The sequence below is a fragment of the Verticillium nonalfalfae genome (genome assembly GCF_003724135.2).
Source record: "Verticillium nonalfalfae strain VnAa140/NRRL 66861 chromosome Unknown scaffold_6, whole genome shotgun sequence".
Lineage (NCBI taxonomy): Eukaryota > Fungi > Ascomycota > Sordariomycetes > Glomerellales > Plectosphaerellaceae > Verticillium > Verticillium nonalfalfae.
In genome coordinates this window covers 23247-47757 of record NW_021167231.1, presented here as the reverse complement: position 1 = coordinate 47757, position 24511 = coordinate 23247, and the positions used below count along the sequence as shown (strand labels likewise).

General features: G+C 57.0%; 5 protein-coding genes across 5 annotated transcripts; 1 reads left to right on the top strand and 4 right to left on the bottom strand.

Moving 5' to 3' along the window:
- Positions 1-83: 83 nt before the first annotated feature.
- Positions 84-1844, bottom strand: FDH1 (formate dehydrogenase (NAD+); the record flags this gene model as incomplete). Its single annotated transcript, XM_028641522.1, has 2 exons — positions 84-1145; positions 1572-1844. 2 exons carry the CDS (start codon positions 1842-1844, stop codon positions 84-86), a joined length of 1335 nt encoding a protein of 444 aa, XP_028498647.1.
- A 3297-nt stretch (positions 1845-5141) lies between these two features.
- Positions 5142-6200, bottom strand: D7B24_007411 (uncharacterized protein; the record flags this gene model as incomplete). The annotated part of the gene is made up of 1 exon (XM_028641521.1): positions 5142-6200. One exon carries the CDS (start codon positions 6198-6200, stop codon positions 5142-5144), a length of 1059 nt encoding a protein of 352 aa, XP_028498646.1.
- Positions 6201-8760: 2560 nt separating this feature from the next.
- On the top strand, positions 8761-9090 carry D7B24_007410 (uncharacterized protein; the record flags this gene model as incomplete). Its single annotated transcript, XM_028641520.1, has 1 exon — positions 8761-9090. One exon carries the CDS (start codon positions 8761-8763, stop codon positions 9088-9090), a length of 330 nt encoding a protein of 109 aa, XP_028498645.1.
- An 820-nt stretch (positions 9091-9910) lies between these two features.
- On the bottom strand, positions 9911-14165 carry CTF1BETA (Cutinase transcription factor 1 beta; the record flags this gene model as incomplete). Its single annotated transcript, XM_028641519.1, has 4 exons — positions 9911-11524; positions 11628-12229; positions 12948-13288; positions 13696-14165. The coding sequence occupies 4 exons, from the start codon at positions 14163-14165 to the stop codon at positions 9911-9913; spliced, it is 3027 nt and encodes a 1008-aa protein (XP_028498644.1).
- Positions 14166-19225: 5060 nt separating this feature from the next.
- Positions 19226-24012, bottom strand: D7B24_007408 (uncharacterized protein; the record flags this gene model as incomplete). Its single annotated transcript, XM_028641518.1, has 2 exons — positions 19226-23572; positions 23632-24012. The coding sequence occupies 2 exons, from the start codon at positions 24010-24012 to the stop codon at positions 19226-19228; spliced, it is 4728 nt and encodes a 1575-aa protein (XP_028498643.1).
- Positions 24013-24511: the final 499 nt, after the last annotated feature.

Genomic DNA, 24511 nt, shown 5'->3' with positions numbered 1-24511 from the left:
TCCGACACAGTAAGGTAAAGGAAAAAAAAAAAGACAAAAATGCTGTTGTCCCGTTTCTCAACATGCAGAGGCCAGCGCCAGGCCTAGACGTTGGTCTGCCTGCTCTCCTTGCGCTCGCCGTAGGCCTTGGTGGCGTAGTCGCCCTTGTAGACGATGAGGTCCTCGGGGCGGTAGTCGTGGCGGCCGCTGAAGTAGCTCTCGAGAATGGCCTTTGTGCCGTCGGCGTAGCGCTTCTGGGCGTCGAGCGAGGTGCCGGACATGTGGGGCACCATGGCGTTGCCGCCGCCGAAGGGGTTCTTGGCGGTGCGCAGGACGTGGTCGCCGGGGGCGGGCTGGGGGAACCAGACGTCGCCGCCGTAGCCGGCGAGGTGGCCGCTCTTGAGGGCGTCGGCGACGTCCTCCTTGACGACGATGGCGCCGCGGGCCGTGTTGATGAGGTAGCTGCCCTTCTTCATCTTGGCGATGAGGTCCTTGTTGAAGAGGCCGCGCGTCTTCTCGTGCAGCGGGCAGTTGATGGTGACGACGTCGCACTGCGCCAGCAGGTCCTCGAGCTTGTCGACGCGGCGGCAGCCAATCTCCTTCTCCTTCTCGGCCGACAGCGGCTGGTAGTCGTAGTAGAGGAGCTCCTTGCAGTCAAAGGGCTTGAGGCGGCGCAGCACGCGCTCGCCGATGCGCCCGACGGCCACGGTGCCGACGACCTTGCCCTCGAGGTCGTACTCCTGCTTGGCGGCCGCGGCCACGTCCCATTCGCCGCGCTCAATCTGTTCGTGCGCCGGCACAAAGTTGCGGATCAGCAGCAGGATCGTCATGACGACGTGCTCGGCCACCGAGACGACGTTGGAGCCCGTCACCTCGGCCACGGTGATGCCGCCGTTGGTCTTGTTGGCGGCATTGAGGTCGACGTGGTCTGAGCCAATGCCGGCCGTGATGGCAATCTTGAGGTTCTTGGCCTTGGCCAGGCGCTCGGCCGTCAGGTAGCCGGGGTGGAAGGGCGTTGTGATGATGACCTCGGCGTCGACGAGCTCCTTGTCAAAGGTCGAGTTCTCGCCCTCCTTGTCCGAGGTCGTCACGAGCGTGTGGCCCTGGTCCTCGAGCCACTTGCGAATGCCGAGCTCGTTCTCGGTGGTGCCCAGAAGGCCAGGAACCTAGGTACGTCAGCCATGCATCAGGTATGACGGATCGCCGGGATTGTGGAGTGCGTGGTGAGCATTAGGGGGGGGGCGCGAGAGGGAAGGGTGGACGCCAAGAGAGAGAGAGAAAGGCTCGCCCATGCACCCCGCACTCAGGTTCCTCAAGACGCGGGGCCATGAGCTCAGGGTGACGGGGCCGGGGCAGGGGCATGGTACACGGCTCGCATCAGCGCTTGCAGTAGTCTGCAGCGGCATTGCAGCTAGCTGGAGAAGGACATGCCGACCTATCTCCAGCTGCTCTGATCTGATCGGCTGGTACCCCACACACCACACCACCCGCTGCTTTCATCTCTTCGTACCAGTGATCTCATGTGTGGGGTTTGTTTTTTATGTGTGATTGCTTCTGGATTGAGGAAATCGAGACAGCTTGGGGAAACTCACGTCTTTGGCGTGCTGGCCGCCATCGTAGAGGACGAGCAGAACCTTGACCTTTTCGCGGACCGATGTTAGCGTTCGAACTGAAGCGGGCGTTCTTGAGGGCGGCGACGTTGCGAGGCAGGCTGAGCGGAGCTGGGCAGCTCGACCGTGAACCGTCACAGCGGCGCCTGCAGCTCGTGGGAGGGAGGTTCGCGGGAGGGAGGACAAGGCAGCGGTATGAAGGCCGCGAGAGGCACGAGGCACAAGGGAGCGAACAAGACGGGGAGACGGTACCATTGTGAAGATGTGTCTGGTGGTGATCTGATGTGGAGGAGAAGTGACGTTGGTGATCTAGCAGTCAGGAGAGCTGGCTAGACAATCAGATAGAGGCTGTTTGGTCTCGTGGATGATGGGTGAGATGGGTAGAAGGGGTGTTAGAGAAGATGTCGAAGAAGAGAGAGGCAGGTTGGACAGCAAATGAGGGAGCAAGCAGATCTTAAGTATTGAACCTTTCTTTCTTCCGTTCGCCCTCGAACCCCTCCCCCTCCCTCCCGTCTCCGACGAGGACCACGGCAGCACACAGGACGGCCAATGTCTGACAAGCTTCGCCAATGCTGCACAGCTGACGGCAGAAACGGGACGGACGGGAGCCGAAAAGCGACGGCAAAGCTCTGTCTGGAGTGAGGGGTTCGGAGCAGTCGATGAGCGCTCCCAGAGGTCGTTCGGAATGGAGGGAAGAGGCAATGGAGAAGCTTCGGCATTGGGAAGCTTGGAGCTTGGGCCATGGACCGTATCTGGCGTCTCTGGCGTGTCGAGGTGCCCCTCATCCATGTTTCGTACCATGTACGTCTCGGAAGCTTTGTCGTGGTTCTCACGACAGGCGCCCAGGCACCTCCACCAGTGACGATTGCAGCTAGGGCGACAAAGCGCAAGCCCTGGCCGTAGGGACCCTTGTGGCTGGCGTCTTTCTCTCTGTCTGCCTCCCGCTCACCTCCCCACCATCCCGAGATACCGCTGAATGCCGTTCGAGGAATGAGAGGAGGGAGGGTGGTGCTTCTGGAAGGGGGTCGCACGAGCGAGATGGAGGAGCATTGACGCATAAGCGGCAGCATGCCACCCCCTTCGCCCCTCAGCCAGAGCTTTCGATCGACTTGGGATCTCTACGTAACGCCATGGCTCGGAAGAGGCGTGACACACCAATGAGGATGTCCAAGGGGCTGTGCTCGGTCTGCTTGGTGCGCTGGATGAGGGGTAACAGGCGATGAGGAGAGACGGGTTGAGATGCCATTCGGTACGGCCAAAAGCCTGCAGCCCATTCACCATTCACCACTGGCCGTATTCAGCGTCACCTGGTTGCATGTCGCCTGGCTGATGGCTCGCGGCTCATGGCTGATAGCTGATGGCTGATGTCTGATGGCTGATACTTTCTGTCTGACTTGAGACACTCGCAGAAGTGGTGGAACAAAGCCTCGCGGTGGACGGACTGTGCAGGACAAGACGGGAGAGGAAGGAAGGAAGGCGGGGTAATGTGGGCGGTGCTATCTCGGACATGTCTCGGGGGTCGATCTCCAGCACCATGCCCCGCCATCACTACCTTTCCTTGCCTTCCATTACCACCATTACCAACAGTGACAGCACCTCATCCAGTGACAGCATCCATTTCCGATGGAGGGGGCCGTTCATCTCGTTCGACAGGGTGGCCGAGACCAAGCGTCGGTGTCGTGGAGAGCGCGGCAACGGAACTCGGATCACATCACCCTCTGGCTTTCCGCATCTGCCTTCCTCGATCGCAATCTGATTGTCATGAACGATTTCCGAGCTGAAGCAATGAGAGGCGCGCTCGTGGTCAATTGAATTCTCTCTCTCTCTCTCTCTCTCTTTCTCTCTGCGCACGCAAACGAATGCGTGCTTTCGCCAGGCATTCGCCAATCTGGTTCCTGTCCAGGGATCAATGAAGCAATCAATAGGCCACCTATGAACACAATCACCCTCGTGCATCCCGGATGTCCACCTGCAACGAATGTCGTGCTTGCCATCGAACAACAACTGACTTGAATTAACGATTAGGAATATGCGGTAGCTCGGGTTTGACGTAGAGAAACGCACAGAAGCTGCATCAGGTGCTCATCCTCGGACGAAGAGCACGGGAAAGGACAGGCAGAACGACAGACGTGCATCGCAGCTGCAACATGGGCAACAGGAAGCCCAGGATGCGGGAAACAGAGACCAATGCCGTCTCACCAGCGCTGAAGCCCACCTCGATCCGCAAGCTGCCATTCGAGATACTCGATGACATCTTCAACTTGTTCTGAGCCCCACGCCGACACGGTCGAGCGACGTTGCGCCATTCGACTTGTACAACGACCTGAGCTATATCAATTGAAACTACCTCGAGAACCGCCTCGGTTTAAGGAAGTTCAGCGCACTCTACGGTGGCCCCGCCAGGTCTGCCGCAGCGATCGTGCAACCTCGGGGCAGGGCACAGCTCCTATATCTGTCAGGGCTGCAACAGACAGCTTGAGACTTTGCCTGATCCTGGTCAGTTTGCCCGTGTGTTCTTGGCTCCAGTGTCATGGGAGGGCATCAAGAACTTGAACTTGGAGCAGGCATAAAGCTATTGCTGGCACATGTCCTCTCCGAATTACATATCGATCTGTGCCAAGCTGGTGCGCAGATATCACTTGATCTGCTTTGCTCTCTCAATGAGATGCAAACTCTATGACTTCCGTCCTCGCCAGTTCTTGTGCGGAGTCAGATCCGTGGAAGGCACTCAGCCTGACGTGTGCAGATCTCGAGTCGTTCGAATTTATTTTGAAGGCTATTACGACATGTTTCGTTCCTACTCCAGCGCTAGACAATCCAAGTTGACAGTGATGGCAAGACCAACATCAACAGCTATCGGCGCCGTGCTCTCCGGACAGCTTCTTAAAGATATTGCGACATATGGCCTTTGGGCAAGAACCCAAAAGTCCAGTACCGACTCTCGTGGCATTCCACAAGTCTTGGGCCCTTCAGGATGGCCAAGTATACAACACTCCAGCATGACCTTCGTTCGTCTCGGTGGATCAGGACGCTCTTCCGGCCTCACCTAACGTCTTGGCCATGCTCAAGCTCAAGATTGGAATCTGGCTGCGAACAGTAGAGGCTCTATAAAAAGTCTCAGCATATGTTGTTGGCGTCACCTCTGATAGCTGTCAACCCGTCATCAAATGAGGATCATATTCATGAACGTACAGAACGCAAGTCATCTCGCACCAGACTCTTGAATGGTTTTCAGCAGTCAAGTCACAGCTTTCTGGAAACATTGACACAGAATCCCATCGCATTATGCAAAAAAGTCCTCGACACAAGCGGGGCGATTTCGTGTATCTGTTAACCTCACCGCATACTAAGCACATACGTCCTCGACTTCATTCATTCATACTGTGAAGTCGAAAAAAGTAATTTCCATGAACTGCCTTTTCTCGCCAGTCTTTCCCCCTTCATTTTCTGGCCGCCACACTTGTAGTGTTCCTTACAGCGGACAGCACACCCTCTGCTTATACACCAGTCTCGAAGCGCAGCACAGGCCCAAAGACTTGCCAGCACAGCGTCTCACTTCTTGCAGAGAGCCTCGGGTGTCGCGCAGTTGTTGTTGGCAACCTTATTGTTCGTGCCGGTAGTGTCGACTAGCAGGTCCTGGTCGTTCTTCTTCAGGACATTGTTGACGACGACGTTGTTCGAGGCCACGCGGCCGAGGAAGTCGAAGATGGCGATGCCCGAGGAAATGAGCTCCGGCTTGCCGTTGTCGGTGATGCCCGAGATCTTGTTGCCCGAGACCTTGGTGTTGGTCGCGCCGGCGATGGAGATGCCGCCGGCCGACGGGCAGAACGGGTTCGAGTCGCTGATGCGGTTGTCCGTGACGCGGGCGCCGTCGATGCCGGGGTCGACAAAGGCGCCGGCGCAGCAGTTGCGCACCGTGTTGTGAGAGACGCGCGCCCCGTTGGTCTGCACGCAGAGGCCGATGCCGTAGTCGGAGATTGTGTTCTTGGTCACCGCCACGTCCGACTTGTCGTCCATGCAGATACCGATGAAGAGCAGCGACGACGACGACACCTTGTTGCCGGTGATGCGCGTCGCCACCGAGCCGACCGTCAGGATGCCGTAGGCCGTGCCGTCGACGACCGTGTTGTGCTTGACCTCGGTGTTCTTGGCGCCAACAATGGCGATGTTGAGGCCTTGGAAGTCGCGGACCTCGAACCCCTCGACCCGCACGTCGCGGACGGCTCTGTCAACGGACGCCACCTTGCGGTGCTCCTGGCCGGGAAAGGGGTCGAGCTTGACTTTGGGTCCGATGATGCAGATGCCCGCCGCCGTACCGTCGCCCGCCAGCCCGACGCAGCCGTTGGGCTTCTTGGGTGCCGTGACGGGGGGCCGGAGGATGGCTTTGTCGCCGATCAGGCGGATGCCATCCTTGCTAATGGTGATCTGCTCGCGGTATGTGCCCTTGCCCACGAGGATGGTGTCTCCGGGCTGCGCGCGGTTGATGGCGCGCTGGATACTCTGGCCCTCCTTGACACGCGTAGGAATGCGGCCGTAACTGGCTTCGACGCCGGCACAGAGGACCGCCGCGAAGAGGAAGAAGAGATATGAAATGAAAGAGAATTTGGCCATCTTATCGTTTGGTGACTGTGTCAATGTCTTCTGCGTATTTGTGGCAGTGCGCGTCTGGCCAAATACGACTTTCCAAAGGGGGATTCTCTCTGTATTTCTACTATTTCTCGTTGTGAGCTCTCCACTCAGGTCTAAATATTGCAGCCGACATTTCGCTGTATGCATCGCGACCCAAGCTCTCGGGACCGACAGCTCTCCCAGAAGCAAAAGAGAGCTAAAGCCAGGCATGGTTGAGTTATGCAAGCCTTCGGAAAGCTTAGCTCCAGGCTGAACTCAGCCGCACTCTCATCCGTGCCTGGCGCTCTCGCTAGCTGGAGCCCTGAATTGACGTCCTTTGTCAATGGCCTACTCTCGTCCCGCCCTTGATTCGAGATTGGCGTTATGAAGATCGCTTCCATCAGTGAAGGGCGGGTTGCCGGCCGGGCTGGATCGACGAGGCCACGAGGGATGCCGTGGGGAATGCTGCACAAACGCGGGGATTGCATTCAGCCCCGACTTCAGCTTGTCATGAGCAACTCTTGTGCCTGAATATCATTTCTTGTAGAAAGAAACTTATGCCAATAGTTCCGATTTGGCGCGGTGCGTTTACGCTGTACGTAGTGAGTGTCTGACCGTGATAGACTTCTCACATATGTCGCTTGCCTCTGCAGAGAAGAAAACAGGACAGCAAAGTCGAGCGGCATCACCTCAAAATTTGCGTGCTGATCTTGGCTGTCAGAAGCCTAGAGAAATAGCCTCCAGCTCTGGAAATATGCGGCGTGTACTTGATACTTAATCACTATCAGGCTGGCACCTCTTCGGCAATAGTGCTGAGAGTGTACAATCATCGCACAACACAATGATGTGCCTATGTGTGAACTCATTCCAACGTGAAGCCTGTCCTGTTTTAAGTACAGCAGTATTGTTATTGTTGCCAAGGGTTGACCCAGAAGCCCTGGCCTGCGGTTTACAGGTCACATTCAGAGCGACGTATGCGTGTTGGGTTTGCCCCACAGGCTGCATATAGAGCCTACCGAGGCTACATAGCCGTGGCGATCAGACAGTCACATCACTTTCATGGGTTCCTGTGGAATCTTCAAGTGTTGTGGTCGAGCAGTCTAGGCCGATGAAATAAGAATAAGAATGCGATTGGGCAGTGGAGGACCTGGAAAGAGTTGTTTATATTCAAGATATCGAACCCAAGCTCATCTTTGAAAACCGACTATTCAGACTGGATTCCTGAGAATGAAGTAGACGAAGAGAGACCTCGTCAGCATCGCTCATAAGCCATTGCATAATGGATGTGGTATCCGAACTAATGGGCGAAAGCGAACCGCCTCCCCCTCCACCTCCCCCTCCCCAATGGACTTCCTGGTCAGGGGCTTCTGCTTCGTATAGCTGCCCAGTCGCCAGCGAATCGCTTGGTTCAGTGAGCTGCCCGTCTTTCTTGGGCGATGGGAGTGTCAAGTTCTCATCCGTGATAGTGTTCTGGTCTTTGTACGGTACCCAGATGTTATCTTCATCAAGAACCTCGATAGTCACCTCTCGAGGTAAATCTGAGAGTTCAGACGTCATCAGTGTATTAGAAAATGGTCGAGGGAAGACGAACTTACGCTGTATCATCAGGCGAGCGTCCCCTGTCGGGATGCCGTCGCGTACGTGTCGCCGCGTACGGTTCAGCCTAGCCTTCCCCCATGGTTTGCCCGAGATAACAGGCCTAGCTATCATGTCCTTTTTTTCCTTTAGCCAGTTAAGGACGGCTATCATCATGCCTGCCTCCTCTTTCTTAAGGTTCTTCTGCCGACCCCATCTGTTGAGCTGGGCGTGGTACTGGGCTGCACTTTTGGAGTCGCGTTAAAGGAGCTGCTTGGGGAGTGGCATATGATGGCTCAGAGCATCGAGCTTACGTTGCGTCAAAATGATGGTCCTTTTTCATGGTACGGACGAGGTCTGTTTCTTGTATTTTGCTCTGCACCGGAAGTCGTCGTTCATAGTAGAGATGCTGGATGGCTTCCTTATGGTCTTGCCACTCGTGCGGGGGGATGTGCCGTCCCCTGGACATCTGGACGTCGACAGGTTTTGAGGAGGTTGCATGGGCCGTCAGGGCCGCAGAAAGTTGGCAAAAGAAGCGAGGAACGCCGGGACGAGTAGTTGCAACTTGTGAGCTGGATGCTCGTTTCTGAGTTGTTGGCGAAGGTTTTCTGAGGTCTCGCGCGCGATATACGGTGCCACGTTGCCGGTATTGTTTCGAACCGTCTAACTGGTCGCCCTTTCGAAATCTTGGCATGCGACCTGGCAATAGCCCCCATGCCATATGACCTATAGTGACATGCATCGAGCTACCAGCTGCAAAAGTTTTGTCACTTGCCAAAACTTTTGACATGCGGCAAAACTTTTGGCAGGCAACAAAACTTTTGGCGGGCCAGGTCTTTAAAACGCCACTTTTTGTACTTCAAGCCTGCACCAGAATTGACGTTGACCACAAACACCAATTGCATGATTATCACTTCTTGCCAGAAAACGATCTCAACGTGTGACTTTGCTATACTCCCGCCAAAGCCTCCACGGCAATCTCGCCATTATGACTTCCAAGGCCAGGAACAACGAGCCAAGGGGTCGGCACGAGGTAATCCCATTCCGCCATCCAGATACCCTCGCCTACCCTCCCCGACCCTTCGACACGGCTTGGCCCGACACCGACGCCACCACTAGTTCGACCTTCAACTGCCCGACGGCGCCTCACCAATGCGCTGCTCCGGGCCCACCGAAGCTCGACCAGCAGCGTCTGCAGGCGTCCCCCCGTTTCGCCGAGCCCTTCACAAGCCACGGCGGCTGCATTCCGTGCTGGCTGGAGTCGCAGAGCATGTACAATCCCAACTGCATCCACCGTCGCAATCAGAGGAACAGGTAGGAAGGCCCGTGGAGCCGGCTCTTGTCAAGGCTTAGCTAGAACATTGGATTTTGAGATGCAGCATACGGCTATGAGCCTGATGTCCTTCGTGCATATAGTAGTAAATCTCGAATAACATGTCAAATTGTCAAATACCCAGCACCCCTCGGTCTGCAGTACCCAGTAAAAGTGAAATAGCCTGATGATCTGATTTCATAGGTTCGCCATAATGAACCACACTCTTCAGCAGCACATGATCTATCCAAGTCCTTCTCGTGAGGTGTATGAGAATAGCCCAACTCCTTCTCAGCACATACAGCACACAGAATTCAAGGCAGCCGGCATTCAGAGTCACCGGAATTGACAATAAAGCCCGCTGGTATGGAAAATGACTTGATCCATATTGGCCACCACCGACAGAGCTGTCGTCTACGTCGTGAACCCCTTAAGTGGGTCCGTCGTACCACTCCTTGGGTTGAAGACCCAACCTCTGCCACCACAGCACTCGCAGTGCACATCACTTGTTGAACGAGGTTCCAGAGTCAAAACATGATAAAAGGTCGCTCGGTCGGTGGTCAAGTTCATGGTGTCTCATTATGAAGATCGGGCCCCTTCCAAAATCCACCAAATGTGCCTAACAACACCATGTATATATATATAGATGCCCAGCCATTGTTTAAACGCCGAGGCTCGAAGGCCCCCCCCAATGGCGACTTTTTGTCTGCCCCCAACGCCGATATCATGAACATGCAAATCAGATAAACCAACTCTCGAAAAAGAAAATGTGCAACTGAAAAAAAAACAGTATTCGAGCCGAAAGACCCCGCACCAGACAGCCACCTCAGGCGGCGGCTGCCATCTCGGCCTTGACGTCAACAGCCCCGGCAGCTGCCCAGTTCATGGCATCCTGCATGCCCTCCTCCCCGAAAACGTTGGCCACAAGGCCCTCGTCAGAGTTGTTCACGCCCTCAGGCGGGAACTGCAGCCACTGGTCCATGTCGAGCTCCGTGCCCGCCATGGCGTTCCAGTCAATATCATCCTGGCCCTGAAGGAAATCAAGGTCCAACAGCTCCGGCTCCTCGGATCCTCCGCTCGCGCTCGGGGTGAGTCCGCCCAGGGAGGACTCGAGGTCCTTGTCTGTCGACGGCGGAGACGCCGAAAGATCGAGGGCCGCCGCGTTGATGGTCTGCGGAAGCACCACGTTCGTGCTGTTCGTGGCCTGCGCGACCTGGTTCGGCTTGGCAAAGAGGGCTTCAGAAGAAGTCATGTAGGGCGCGTTCTCGGGCGGGGGCGTCTGCGCGCCGAATGACGGGTCGGCCATCTTGAGATTCTGCTGCGTCACGGCGGCAGCCTGAGCCCCGGCGCCGGCACCAATATCAATGGCAGCCTTGCTGAGGGCGGCATCGAGGAAACCAGTGGCGTAGTCAGCGGCGGCGTAGATTTCGCGCAGCTTCTCCATGACACGCATGCACTGCTTGAAACCGCGGCTGGCGCGGTCACGAGCCTGCGCAATGGGGTTCTTCATCTCGAGAAGGTGGATGATCATGGCAGGCAGGATGACAGTCACACCGGTGGTCGGGAGGAACTTTTCCAGGCGTAGATGGTGTAGCTCCGAGGCCATACGCGTGATGTGCATGGCGGCATCACGAACGCGCAGGCGAGACATCTCTTGCACCTGGCGCGAGGCAGTCGGTGCCTGGCTCGGAGAGGAGGGGAGGAACTGCGGTCGGTGCAAGGCAGAGATGGTTGTGTAGTAGACCATGTGCAGCAGTGTACGCTGGACGGCGAGAGTCGAGCGACCGTTCTTGACATCGAGCGGCGTCAGGGGCCGATACTGGCAGGCCTGGGGTAGGGCCTCCGCCCAAGCCATGAGCTCGAGGTCCACCGATGTGACACTCTCGAAATTGTCGAGCTTCTTGTTGGGAAACAGCATCATGGTGCTGTTGACAGTGTTGTCGGGGCGCATCTTGTCGCGAATGAGGACCGAGTACTGGGCCTTGAGCATGTGACTGATGCAGATGCACAGCTTGGCCTTGGCGACACACATGGACGCCAGCTCCTGCTGCATGGCGATGTCACGGACAAGGGTGCACTCGGCGGGGACGGCGTGGTTCTCTTCCGCGAGGAGCTCAATCTCGAAATCGTTTTCAGTCAGCATGGGCACGTCGTAGTCCTCATCCTTGATGCGGGTGGGACGGCGCATGCCGAGGGCGACAAGACGATCACGCATAAAGCAGGACCACCAGATGCGCTTCCACAGCTTCTGCTTGCGCAGGGGCATGCTCGTCGTGGCGGGGTTGCGGTGGAGGCCAATGGTGTGGGCGAGGGAGATGGCGACGCCCATCCAGTGCCAAGTATCCTTCTGATCATCGGGCGTCTCGTACCAGTAGGTCATGAGCAGCAGAGCTTGGACGAGGACGAGGCGATCGGACTCGTAATCGAAGTCGTAGAGAAGCTGGCAGGGAGAGAAAAAAAAGCATGTGAATATGGGGGTTCAAGCAACGGAGCAGGGGTGTCAAGGGTGGGGGGGGGGGGAGGTGCGGGAGACGCGGACATACCCTGGTCTTGGAGAAGAACGATCGCCTAGCGGCCTTCCTAGTGGAATAGCCTGCCTCTTTCAGGGCCTTCATGTCGACAAAGGCCGTGGCCGCAAACATGATGGCCTGGTAGAGGAACAGGCTGACCTGACCGCACAGGCCATCACGAGCATTGACAGCGCCTAGGAACTCGCGGAGGTCGAGCAGGGGCATGTAGGGGTGAACGTATTCGACGTACGCCTGGAGGAGGGCGGTCTGGAGAGGCAGCGGCGGCAGGGAGAGCGCACCCTTGGTGTGGAGGTACTTGACATCCTCTGAGGCGATGCGGGCGGGCAGTGGTTTGACAAAGGCTGGCAGCTGCGCTTGGAGATCTGGCTCCTCGAGCGAGGCGAGGAATTGACTGGTTCGCAGGTCGCCAAAGGAAGTCTGTGATGAGAATGATGATGACGATGCTGCGGCGGCCGATGATGAGGTGACAGCCTGGGCGCGGGTCAGGAGGTTGGCCAGCAAACGACGGGCGTTTGTGTCTTGTGCCGCTGCGGCTTGCAGCTTGCTGAGGAGGTGGGCATTGGCGTTGGCCGTAGCTTTGGCATTGGCATCCTGGCGGAGCGCAGATTGTTGATCTAATTCGACCACAGGGGTCTCGTGGTCAGCTGCAGCCTCTTTGACAAGTTCGCGTCTGACAGATTGGCTAGTGTAACATGATGGAAAAAAAGAACGAGGGGCATGACGAGGACGGACTCGAGGAGGATGGCATGTGAAAGTGGAGAGGGGTCGAAAGAGAGGGAGGCAGGAGGAGCATCCCCGAATCGAGCACTCCCCCGACTTGTCACCCCCAAACCCGGAGCCTCCAAGCCCAGAACCCCAATTTCCCCGCCAGAAGCAGACGGCACGTGCTTGTCGGAGCTGTGGCTAGCGGGTAGGAGGCTGAGTGAGGCTAGAGCCCGACGGTCCCAGCCCACATTCCACCAGTCCCCTTTCTCCTTGCAAGGGCCCTCTCCTTGCAAGGGCCCTCTCTCCTTGCAAAGGGGGGGCTAAGGGCCCAAAGCCCCAAAGCCCCAGAGCCCCAGAGCCCCAGAGCCCCAGCGCGCCAGACAAGGAGTGGTCCCATCAGGCCTTCCTTCGATTGGGGAAGCCGCGCGCTCTAGAAGCCCCAGCGCCGGCACAGGGTGCAGCCAAAGGGGGAAACAGCCCGATCGGAGTTTCTCCATAGCCCAAAATGCGCCGAAATGATCATGATGCAAATCATGATGTAAAAGGGGGCAAAACATGGGCAAAACATGGGCAAAACTGCGGAAACCACGGTCCCCGGAAAGGGAGAGAAAAAAAAAGAATACTCACAAATCATGTGCGGAACGTGTCCGTCAGGAGACACAGTGGCCCCCTCGGCACCGCCGGAAATTCCGTTTAGCGGGCCGCCCTCCACACCGGCCCCAGTCTGGCCTGAAGCTGGCGCGCCCATCGAACCGATCGAGGCGGCCGATGCAATGCTGGCGTGTCGCAGTTCGGCGTTGCTCTGAATGTTCACGTTGGCCGTCGCAGGGGCGAGGCTGGGGTGCTGGTGCAGTGCATGGTGATGCGGGTGCTGCTGATGTAATTGGTGGTGCAGTCCTTCGCTCCCCTTCGCCCGCAGCTGAGCCTCGGCTACCGCAACCGCCGTGCTCGCAGTGAGCAGTGCTTTTCTGTAAGGGACGTCAGCGAATTGCTCCCCTTTTCGTCCACGGATGAGCCAGAAACAAAAGTGAAATGAAATGTCCAAATCTAGGTGAATTGGAGCGCGCCTATTGCTGCAGTTGTTTCCCCCTTCTCGCTCCGTTGCTACCAGCCTCGGAAGAAGCGATGCATGTCATGCAAGCCATGCCCGAGTTGGCATGGATCGCGAGAAGCCCTTGGCAAGCCACCTTGTAAGAACAGCTTTTGAATCTGAACGCCTCGGCATGCTTGATGAGGGGTAGTGCAAACAGCGTATCGAATGATCCCGTCGTAGTCATGGCCACTGGCTGTGTCGATGCTGGGGAGAGTCGAAAGACACAAACAAAAAAAAAAAAAAAAGAGGAAGACGAAGAAGAAGAAATTGAAATGCACTCACTTGCGACGCCGGCTCTCTTGCACAACGCACTCAACATTGTCCCAACGACAGTTTCCGCAAGGTGCTCCCTCGACAACGTCGCATCGCACTTTGCGCGCGCGGCAGCTCACGCAGGCCCTCGCCGCCCTTCGCTTTGTCACCTTTGCTGGCGGCGCGTTGGGGTCTTCGGCTGCGGACGACGTCGAGGGGCGCTTCTTGCCGTTCTGGCTGGGGGTGGGGCTGCCGCGATCTTCAGCAGCTGGTGATGGCGAGGAAGCGTCGTGCTTGTCCTCGGAGGTGTCCATGCCGCTCATGTCATGGTTGTCACAGGAAGCCATGTGGGTGGTAGTGGTGGTGTTTGCGTTTTCGGCGGCCATGCTGTCGGCGACAGCCTGCAGAGCAGAAGCCTCCTGGGCCGAGTCAAAGTCGAGATCCATATCGAGGCCGAGGTCGAGGTCGGGACTGGGTGTTGAGTCTTCGGCGGAACTCATTGTGAATGTGCGAGTTGGTGTCGGTTGATGCGCGACCAGAGGGATGTGCGTTCGGCGAAATTTAATCGTTCGCCGAGAAAGGTGACAAGGTCAATGCTTCGGGTGAAGCTTGGTTTGTCAGGTATAGCTGTCCTGCTCGGAAAGACCGAAGAGGAAGAGAGGTTGGTGTTGGGAGGCTACGTCAATGTGAGTGTTGTCGTGGGTGTTGTTCTTCCAGAGTGACGCAAACGGGTGGGTGGCCGTGTTGGTATCCTTGTCAGCATTGGATGGTCCTGGTGTTCTCCTGGGCAGATGAGGCGGCGTAAGGATGAGGAATGCGCCGGTCAGGGAATGGCAGAGGGAGGGAGAGAGGAGAGAGAGAGAGAGCGAGAGTCTTCAGTAGGGATGCTCAAGAATCTTGAATTCCAAACAATGAATCAAGTTCACGAGCTCCTGGTGCAAGGACGAGGCGAAGACGAGGAGAAGGAGAGCTAGGTGGGAGGGTGTGGGAATGTGGGGTGGCCGACTCCGGGGTTATATTCTTTCTCGTCTCAAGTTCCCACGATTGACGAGGGGAGACCACACCCACACGAGCCTTTCAACAGTCTTTACTAGACCTGCTCGAAAGTATGGGCCCCCGGGGGAAACCCAAGACGCGAAGCGTGACGCTATCTTTTAGGACATGGGGACGCTGGGCCTGGGGCGACATGGGATGCAAATGGGCACCTTTGGGGTTTGGGTCGTGGGTCGTGGGTCGTGGCTCCATCGGTCTTGGGGGGGTGGATGGATGGAGAAAGGGCAGGAGTGACAGGGATTTCCTGCGATGCAGAAGGTGCATCCACCGACGTCGCTGCCACGCTCTTCAGCAGGTTACTACATGGAATTGACTTGCTCAGCCTTGGTTGGTGCTGTTTCCAGGTTCCTTGGCTCTTGGCCTTTGGCCCTTGACCCTTGGAGGTGCCTGCCCCCTTTGGCCCGCTCTTTGGCACTTGCCGCCTGACTTCTTCTGATGGCTGAAGACGTGCTTTTGTTTGGCCGTTGACGTTCTGGATGTCTCGAGTCGTGGGGTCAGACGCTGGTCACCTGAAGGTCCCTCTGACGGTCTGACGTTGGCCTTTCACATGTCTGACAACAACATGACCCTCCAGTCCTCGTCGCCATTCCCACAAATTTCTGGCATTCTGGTCATATGGAGAAGAGAAAACCCCAAAACGCTGATCACCACTGTCCTGCACAATGCAATGTCCGTTTGGTGGGGGGGGGGGGGGGGGGGATCTGGTCTGTGGGGGGACGACGCCAGGCCAAGTCAATTCGAGAGAAAGCACCTCAGGCCTTTCCAAACCCTCCGCATTCGTCCTGTACTATCCGCACTACCTCAGCCTTTCGCACACCCGACCCAGCCTGGGGAGACGACGCGGATGACTCGAAAGAAAAGCGGCTGACACATTGCAGACGGCCAGTACCTAATCGTGACCTCACGACAACAGGCACTATATGTGCCTTCCAGGTGGGTTTTACCTAAACCACATTGCCATTTCGAAGAACTTCGAAGAAGACTTCGTACCCCCTACTCCCGAAATCTTCTGCCGCACCAAGCCGACCTCTCGGCACCTCTCACCGAGCGACGGCCCTCGCATTCACCGCACCTGGCAGCTCCAGTCCTGGCAATGGAAAGCGGCAAAAGCACAGAGCAACGCAAAGCCACGCAGCAAAAAGGCTGCGAGTGCCAGCGCGCGCCAGCCCCGATCCAGGAAGGCTGGCCCTGTCGCTGTTCTCAAGTTTGTGTGGAGCAGCCAATCACCGCCCACAGGCCCCCGGTCCCCGTCACGAGTCAAGGGCTCTGTCAAGGGGTGTGTGTCGCTGGCTTACCTCGTCGAGTTTTTGGTCGGCCACTTCTACGAAAAAACACACCGCGATCACGAGGGCTCCTAAGGAATTTTCTGGCACTACTCAAGTAGTGAACGGGTTCTTTTCTAGCTGGACCCCTTGATGCTCCACGCCCTGGCGCCCTCGCTCGAGCGGTCGTCGTTAAGCCCGACCAGACCTCGAAAACCATCACGGTGTGTCATCGACTTGAAGGGCCAATTAAGCGATCGAGACATGCTCCCATTCGTCCATTCATCTTCGCTCTTCTGACAGATCAGACTCGATGTCACAGTGTGACGACAAGACAAAATTCTTGGGTCAGATCATGACAAGGCCTCTACGCACAGAGAATGGCGGTTCATTGGCCTTCCCACGGAAGTCACCCACGGGATCCTCTCCCTCCCCTCCCACGGGATTTGAGTCCCCCCATTTCCCCTCCAAAATCTCGATCGCGTTTGTAAAATGCGGACTGCCCCTCCTGGCCCAGTTCATCCTCCAACAAGAAGGCACACACGCACATAGCTCCTGTGCCCCTCGAGGTCCCGCAGGCCCGCCCCTTGGTCCGAAAGAGGCAGCCCCTAGCCCCGACGCCCAATCACGCCCCCCGTCCCTCCCCATCGGCGAGAGTCGGGAGGAGCCCGCCCAGGCTTCTCGCATTGCGACTTTCTCTGGGCCGCGAGTGGAGACGCCGCGATGCCCTCATTACAATTTCGAGCCCGCTGGCTGGCTGCTCTGGATGGCGCTCGCTGTGCTGCCCGTCTCTCTCGCCGGGCTGATACCGTGGGGTGGTATTCCCAGCGTATATCCACACTTTCTCCCCCAGCGACGTGCTTTGCAAGTGCCATGCGGTGTGTCAGGGTGTGATTGTCACGGCAGGCGCCATCATCATCGTTGACCCTGTCTGGCGTTTCGTTTGGAGCAGATCCTCGCCAGAGAGGCGATAAGATTGGGCTTCTTCCCTCAAGCTCGAGGCTGGCCATCGTGGTGGTGGCTCAGGCCGAGTCATCGCCCGGAGAAAGACTATTACGGGAGGAGAGATGGAAATGGACTTCCGTTTGTCGCATCGGAGTTTCGTTTACACGGCCCAAACACGCTCTCTCTGTGTGTGCTGACCTCAGCTCCGGGCTCGTCCAACGTACCACCAATAACCATCAAAGCTCTTGGGGGGCGCTTGAGCAGGGGGGGAGACGAAAGAAAACACGACGTCCTCCTTACGTGCTCATGGCGTGCCTGACATGCTGCAGAAGATGCGAACTGGTTGCACGGAAATTGACAACGGGACAGCAGCATGACCATAGAGACAAGACCTGCCAAACACAAACACACCCACAGCAGAATACATGTACACAGCGGCAGACATGCTCCCTAAAGCCACGCCCTCCGTGTTCCATGCTGCGCCCTGTCCTCCCTTGCCCCGGTCGGTGACTCGATCCCGGCTCCTCTTGGTATGACGAATGCCAAACCAGTCTGAACCATGCGTCGCGGGGAGATATCGACCACTTGAGCCTCACGAGTCCAGACTTGTCCGCCGTATCAGGGCATATGCTCGTCCAACCCCCTTACTAGAACGGGCTCACCGTACCATTGGCAGTAGTGTGCTTGTAACCCGTGCCGCCTGTCACCTGCGACTGCCGGTTGTTGTTCCTTTGATTCATCCCCCTCCTGTTCCAACGAGGGCAGATCTCCGGCCCTTTTTCCCCAGATCACCCATCAAAAGAACGCTCCCCCAGCTTTTCTTGGCAACGTCGCGAGACCACGATTCCCCTCCCCAATCCCCAATCCCCAATCCCCCCGAACGTTGCACCTGTCCACCGATATGAGCTAGACAAGCACGTGTACATATAAGTGACCTCATCTTTCGGTCAAGCACCATGCTGTTCAACCCGTCCCGCAACCCAGTCAACAAGTTCTGAGGTGCATCTCAGGTAAAGAACTTCAAGTTCGAAAGTCTACGATGTCATGCCTATGCAAACACCCTGCACCACGGTCACCGTATTGTAAACCCTCAATCGAAAACTAGACCGCCCCCCCCCCCCGGTCCCAAAATCTGCGTTCCGCTCAGGTAAACCAAGCTCGGTGAGCCCTCCGCTCCCTACAAAATAACACGCCCCTTTTCGGACTTAATAGGTGGGGCCCCCTCGGAGCGCCGAGCACGCCCCCTCGGCGACGAGACACGCACTCGGACATGCATTCCGAAGTAAGGCAAAGGTGCAATGGGGCCAGGTGGAAACTTGCGTCCCGCTACCGAGTCTCGACCTTGACCCACCCTTGACCCTGACCGACCATCCTCCACCAGCCTGAGCAGAACGAACCGCTCATCCATCCCCCAGCGCACCAGCAGCAGCCGTGCGGCGCGCGTCTAATCCATCGATGCTCCTTCCTACATCTAGCGTCCGCTGAACAGACGCACCCGCGCCCACGCTCCTCCTCCTTCTCACCCCGCCAGCGTCCAGAGCCTCCACCCCAGGCATGGAGAGAGACCCAATCATCAACCCGCCTGCCTTGCCTTGGCCCCGCCCCTGGCTTTCATCGCCTCGGCATCCACCGTCCTCGTCTCGTCTGCCCCGCCGTCCTTCAATTGTAAGTCAATGTATACGATCCCCCCCCCCCCCCCCCCCCGGCCGAACGTCGCTGCCAAAGCTGTCGCACCTCGGCCTGCGACCCCCCTGGACGCCGATCCAGCTCTCCCGTTCTCCACGGGGTTCTCCAGGCCTTGGCGAGGCCGTGTGGCACGCACCCCGCTACCTAGGTGGATGGAGGGGGAGAAAGGGGCTCGGGACAGGCAAGACGCAACACAAGGCCAAACAAACAAGCAGAGCGCATAGAAAGAACATGACGGGACGCGATAGCTCGATAGTGCAATGCACACGCCCCCTCTATAATTTTTTTCTCGTCGTAAACTTTGCGTCTTCGCCCCATTTCGCGGGCAAGGGGGTGGGGAACGAGCCGGGATGTCACGATGCGGGTAGGATTGGGTGTTTTCCTATTCCAACAATGGCGGTGGTTTCTTATCTCTTCGTGAAGGTGCTTGACCTATGACTGACTTTCTGCCCCTGGCTGATGACTACACTGCACTGCCCTCGTTACCATTCCGAATGGAACATGACCAAATGGTGAGAGTTTCCCACCGCCCCCGTTGTTAACCATACAGTAAATTTTACATGATCGATCCAACGCGTCGGATCATCTCGGCCAAGTCCCGGAGAGGGCCTCCGCTACTTGCTTTCCTCCCCCGCGCCCAATGCCTTCTCGCCGGCTTTGCTCCAGCGTGCCTTGGGAGCGTCTTCGATGCTGTGATACCACTTCTTGATGAGCACGGCAAAATCCTTGTCGCCCGCCGAGAGCTCCATGGGTGGACCCATGATCTGCGGGGGCCGCTCGTCGTCCGGCCCGCCCTCGAAGACGGCCCAGCTCGACGCGTCCGTGGATCGGAGGCCGAGTTTTCCCTGGATGTTGGTCACGTTGAACTGCCGAAGGAGCACGGCGTCGCCTTGATGCACAATGGGCAGTGCCGACTTTTGCACCCGGAAAATATGCACTAGCACGGGCTGCGTCGGCACGATGGAGTGGTCTGCCACGCTGAAGGCCAGCATCATGCCTTTCGGTCCACCTTTGGCACGCTTAGCGCCGGGTGGTTCCGCTGTCGCAATCGCCAAAATGTCGACCGTCTTGCCCGGGGGCTGCTGGCGAAACACCTTGAGCGAGATGCAGTCCGGCACGTCTGATCGCAGCGAGCGGTTGAGCTTGAGCTTGATGGCAGCCGGAGAATGATCTTCGGCTCTCTCCTTGGCGGCACGGGACGGCGAGTTGAGCGCAGCTTTCGCCAGCTGCACGCTTGAGTCCTCCTCCGCCTCGGGGGTCGCCTCCTTCTGCAGGTTGTGGCACGCCGCTCGAGTGACCCGAACTGTGTCGGGCGTCGGCTGCCAGTCGGATAGCCTGGTCGACCGCCTACTGGCAATGGAACCTCGAGCGAGCCTGACGCTCGGGTCATCGCTCTGATCAGCCTTGTGCTTGTTCGTTGCCGATGCTCGCGCCAGCTTGATACTGGGATCGCCTTCTTCGACTTCGTCGGCCTTTGTCTTGCTTTGACTCCGCTGTCGTTGCGAGCGTGTCTTTGTGGCCGGCGTGTCTTCAACGTCATTCTCTTGGCCAGAAGGACTAGATACTGTAGTCGGCTGAGGTGACGCTGCCTTGGGCTCCAGTGATTGAGGCCTCGATTGTGATCTTGTTTCTGGACGATGGCCAACACTTTTGACAAGCGTTTGTTCCTGGTCCACCTCAAGATGAGCTTCTTCGTCTGGCGCTGTAGCTGTTGGCGCACGTTCCATGTCTGGCGGTAGATGGCCCGTTTGTGATCTGGTCTCGGGCCGATGCCCAGTTGTCGCTGGCGAACTTGCCTTGGCGCTCTGTGTCGAGTCTTCGGTTGACGGATGAGGCGTCTCGGGACCCTGCTGCTGCTGGTCATGAGGAGTCTCGTCATTTGCTCCAGGCTTTGTCACAACCACGGATGGCATGACTGGTCCTGATAGCACCTCGGCTACCTCTACAGTTTCTCCTTCCTTTTCGACTTCTTGCTGCTGAGTGTCATGAGGCGTAAGGAGTTGAGCATTTGCATCCTCCATGGGGGTATCCAGTCCATTCCCTTCATACGTATGAGAGACCTTGGGCGACTCGGCATCTCCAGAAAACCTGTCCTCCATAACAACATCCTCCTTCTCATCATCCTCTGGGACTGTCTCCGCCACGTCTGGCACGTCTGGCAGCGAAGGTTCTGGGTTTGTTGCATCGGCTGAGCGCACGTGTCCATTCATAGAATCCGAGGGCTCCTCTTCGAATTCGACTTCGGCACTACCTCTTGCGTCTAGAGGCATGTCTTGCTGAGGAGGTTCACTAGTCACGCTAGAGCTGGTCTTTGGCGGCAACACACGCTGCTCACCATGTTCAGGCGGCTGCGAAGATTTGCGATCAACGTCCGACGCATGGGGAATAGCATCTGTGTGCGGATTGGGGCCAAGTGCGTCAACTTGTGGGGGAAGAGCCGGAACTGTTTCTGGATATTCAAGTTCCTGAGGGGCATCAGGTGGACCCGGTATCGCGCTGGTAGGGGAGACGGGGCGCACTTCGACAGTCGCATTATCTGGTGTCGGTTCCAGCTGTCCCTCTTCTCCCCTCGTGGTGTCTCTCATGGGAGAGGACGGAGCAAAGTTCATGGGGGAAGAAACTTGGCCCACCATTTCTGTGTCGTCATCTTGGGCAGTCGTCGGTGCCGTAGTGGAGAGAGCTTCGTCTGGAGTGGTATCCAACATTTCTTCGTCGGGTTTTGGATACAAGCCCTGCCCAAGCTCCTCTACAAGTGTAGTCTTCTCAGCGATCAGGATCTCCGATGACCTGACCTCCAAGGCTTGGGGTACATCTTCTTGGACAGTTTGTTGAACAGTCTGTTGCATCTCCTTTTCCAGCTCCGCATCGAGTTGGTCCGTTTCTGCCTCAGCTCTATCAAGGGCGATGCTCTCATTTTCAGGTATCTGACTCGATACCTGAAGTGGCTTGATCGGGCTCATCGACTCCAAATCATCTTCTAGGAGAGGCGATGATGCAGCTGGATCGTCGGTCGGTTCCCGTACATCTTCGGGCACTTCCACAAGTAACGGGCTGCTCAGGTCCTCTTCGTCCTCAGCTTCGCTCTCTACCTCCGATTCGTCGTGTTCTGATGCAGCCTCGCTGCCAAGACCAGAAGTGCCGTCTTCGGAAGAGTCACGGCGATCAACCACTTCCTCGCCAGACGGACTATCCATTTCATCCGCGGAACCGTCATATTGCGGTACAGACGGATAATCAGATTTGACTGCTGCTGGCTGAACTGGAGAGCTGTCATCATCGTCAGAGTCCGACAAAAGATCAATCACTTCTGGCGGACCATTTGGTATGGCGGGCGCTAGAGCTGTAGGGGATTCAGCTTCAGAGTAGTCTTCGAATGCCCCATCGTCATCGTCCCCTTCGAGTTCCTCCTCATCATCTTCATCAAGCTGCTCCTCTTCAATCTCCGAGTCGCGAGGATTGTAGATCTCTTCCTCCTCTTCCTGTCCAAAGTCAGATTCCAAGTCTGAACCCTCGTCGTCGTCCTGGACATTGCTTTGGTTTCGATATTGCGTAATGTCGTAATCTCCTCCGGCGTCCATTTCACCTTCTTCTTCTTCTTCTCCTTCTTCATCATCATCATTGCCACGCCCTGGAGATGCAGACCTACTGCGAGAGGTCGCATAAGATTGAATATTAGACGGCTCAAAATCCCTCTCACTGAAAGTCGGGGCGCCGAACACCTCCTCCGGACCATCCTGATCATGAATATGTATATCGTCTTCGGGGTCTGCGCTGGCATCCTCGTCCCCTTGATCGTGGCCTACCTCTTCCAAGCCATTTACAAAATGCAGGTTGGGACGGGCCACAGGGCTTGATGGAACATCAATTACGTCAGCGGTATGCGCCTCTCCCAAAGGATCAGGGTAAGATGTCGAGGTAGCATCAAATCCCCAAGGTGGCTGCTGCGGTTCAACAATTCGGTCGACGAACACCGTGTGGTGTGGCGAGCCATGTAAAGGATCCCCAGCCGGGGGCGTTTGTCTTTGGGTCAAGGGAGGATACGAAGCCACCTGCGAGGCGAAATGCGAATCTGCTTCCTCTTCGATCGGAGGATAATCATGGTGCGACTGCGTAGAGTGGGCGGTTGGTGGGTCAGGGAATGCATCCATGTCCATGCTGTAGTGTTCTTGAGCAGCGAAGATCCCATTCGAAGAGTGCTCGATGTCCTGCACATATTGCTGGTCTGGTTGCGGCTGACCAAATTCGCTGGTGTTGAACGACGGCTGTACAGTAGCAAAGTCGGGCTGATGCAGGGGAGCAAATCGGTCACCCAATGCTGGGGATACCCCCGGCCCGGCTTGCAGGACGGACGAAGGGATTGCGAGGTGAGCGTCTGCTGGTACCTTGCTAGGGGTGTCGAAAGCCCCAAGTCCGTGAATACGAGGCTCGGCCGTCACATCGACATGGTGTGGAGGAGAAACCCCCAGTTCATCGGTTTGGCAACCCCCATCAACCATGGACACCTGTTTTGAAGGCGTTTCCGTCGGACCATCGTTGGTCGGGTCATCGCTTGTGACCTCCTCGGCTTCTTCAACATCCGGGGTCGGCGATCGGCTTGCATATCTCCATGCGCTACTAAATCGACCAGCTTTGGGGGTTTTCCGCCCCTTGCCTTGAACATCGCCTCTGTCGTCGAACGGATCCGGGCCGCCCTCGAAGAGTGAGCCATATGAAATGCGCGCCCGCTTGAGGAAGGCTGGCGAGGCGAACTCTCCTGGCTCCAAGATGCCTTCTGCAGGACGTTTTGTTCGAAGTGTCGTCTCTGGGGTTGGATCACGGGGCGGCGTTATCGACCCTTCTGGGCCGTGATCTTGAATGGCGGCTGCCAGAGCGGCTACGTCTGACTTATCGGGCTGTTGTGCTTTGTCAAGGGGTAGATCGATATTGAGGAGCTTCGTGTCTTCATGGGCGACGCGCGCGACCTGTTGATGTCAGCTACTTGATCGAAACGAGTTGTTGGCCAGGGGAGGTGCCAGCCTACTAGCGCCAACAGCTTGTGATTGAAACGAAGCTGCCATTCCAACGGAGTGCCGATAGCAGGCATACGAGTATCCCGCGCGTCCCATACAGCTCCATCGAGACTAAGTGTCACCTCATCACCGCCTCCAAGACCAAGGTCCGCGACAGCCTTCGCGCTAGCACCTGTGAATTCGATTCGAACAGTGCCACGATCGCGGCGCAGTCGGAAGTCGGGTTCCGCAAGGATGAAGGCTATGACATCTCGCAAAGGGCTGTAGGGCCAGAAAACGGTGATTTCGCCGCGAATGACGCGCTTTGGAGCGTCCTGAAGCTCGGGATTCAATTCAGCTATTGCGGTGCCCAGACCCGCGCGTAGCTGCGCAGTCAGGTCATTCTCCGCCATGTCGTCATGGGTCGTCGGTTGGCCGCAAGGCGTCAGCGTTTGCGGTCGAAGGATGGTCAGGGTCTGTAAATCATCGGGCGTTGCGCGGGCGGCAAGGTATGCCACAGTTGAGGCCGACAATGATGCTCAGAGATGGGTTCTGGTGTCTCGCGGTGGTGAAGCAATCGGGTGTATTTGTGGAACGAGAAGAAGCTCCGAGTGAGATTGATTTGGGTGGATACCTAGGTAGTGCCTGCCAAGTTCCTCTGTTGATCGTGCCTGCCGTTTGGCGTCTGTGCGCTTGTTTGTACAGAATGGCTAAATTCAAGGCGATAAACATGCAGGATGGTAGGTGCCGTGCAAGTACCATCAAGGCAGGGAGAGACATCCTAGTTCGCTTCTCGAGGTCCCTACCTTATTCATGAGCAGTATATCCAGGCAGTCACTGGAGCCAACCCTCTCCTGGCACCACGTTCCTCTGGCTTTTTTCTTTGGCTTGTTTTGCTCAGGTAGATACCCG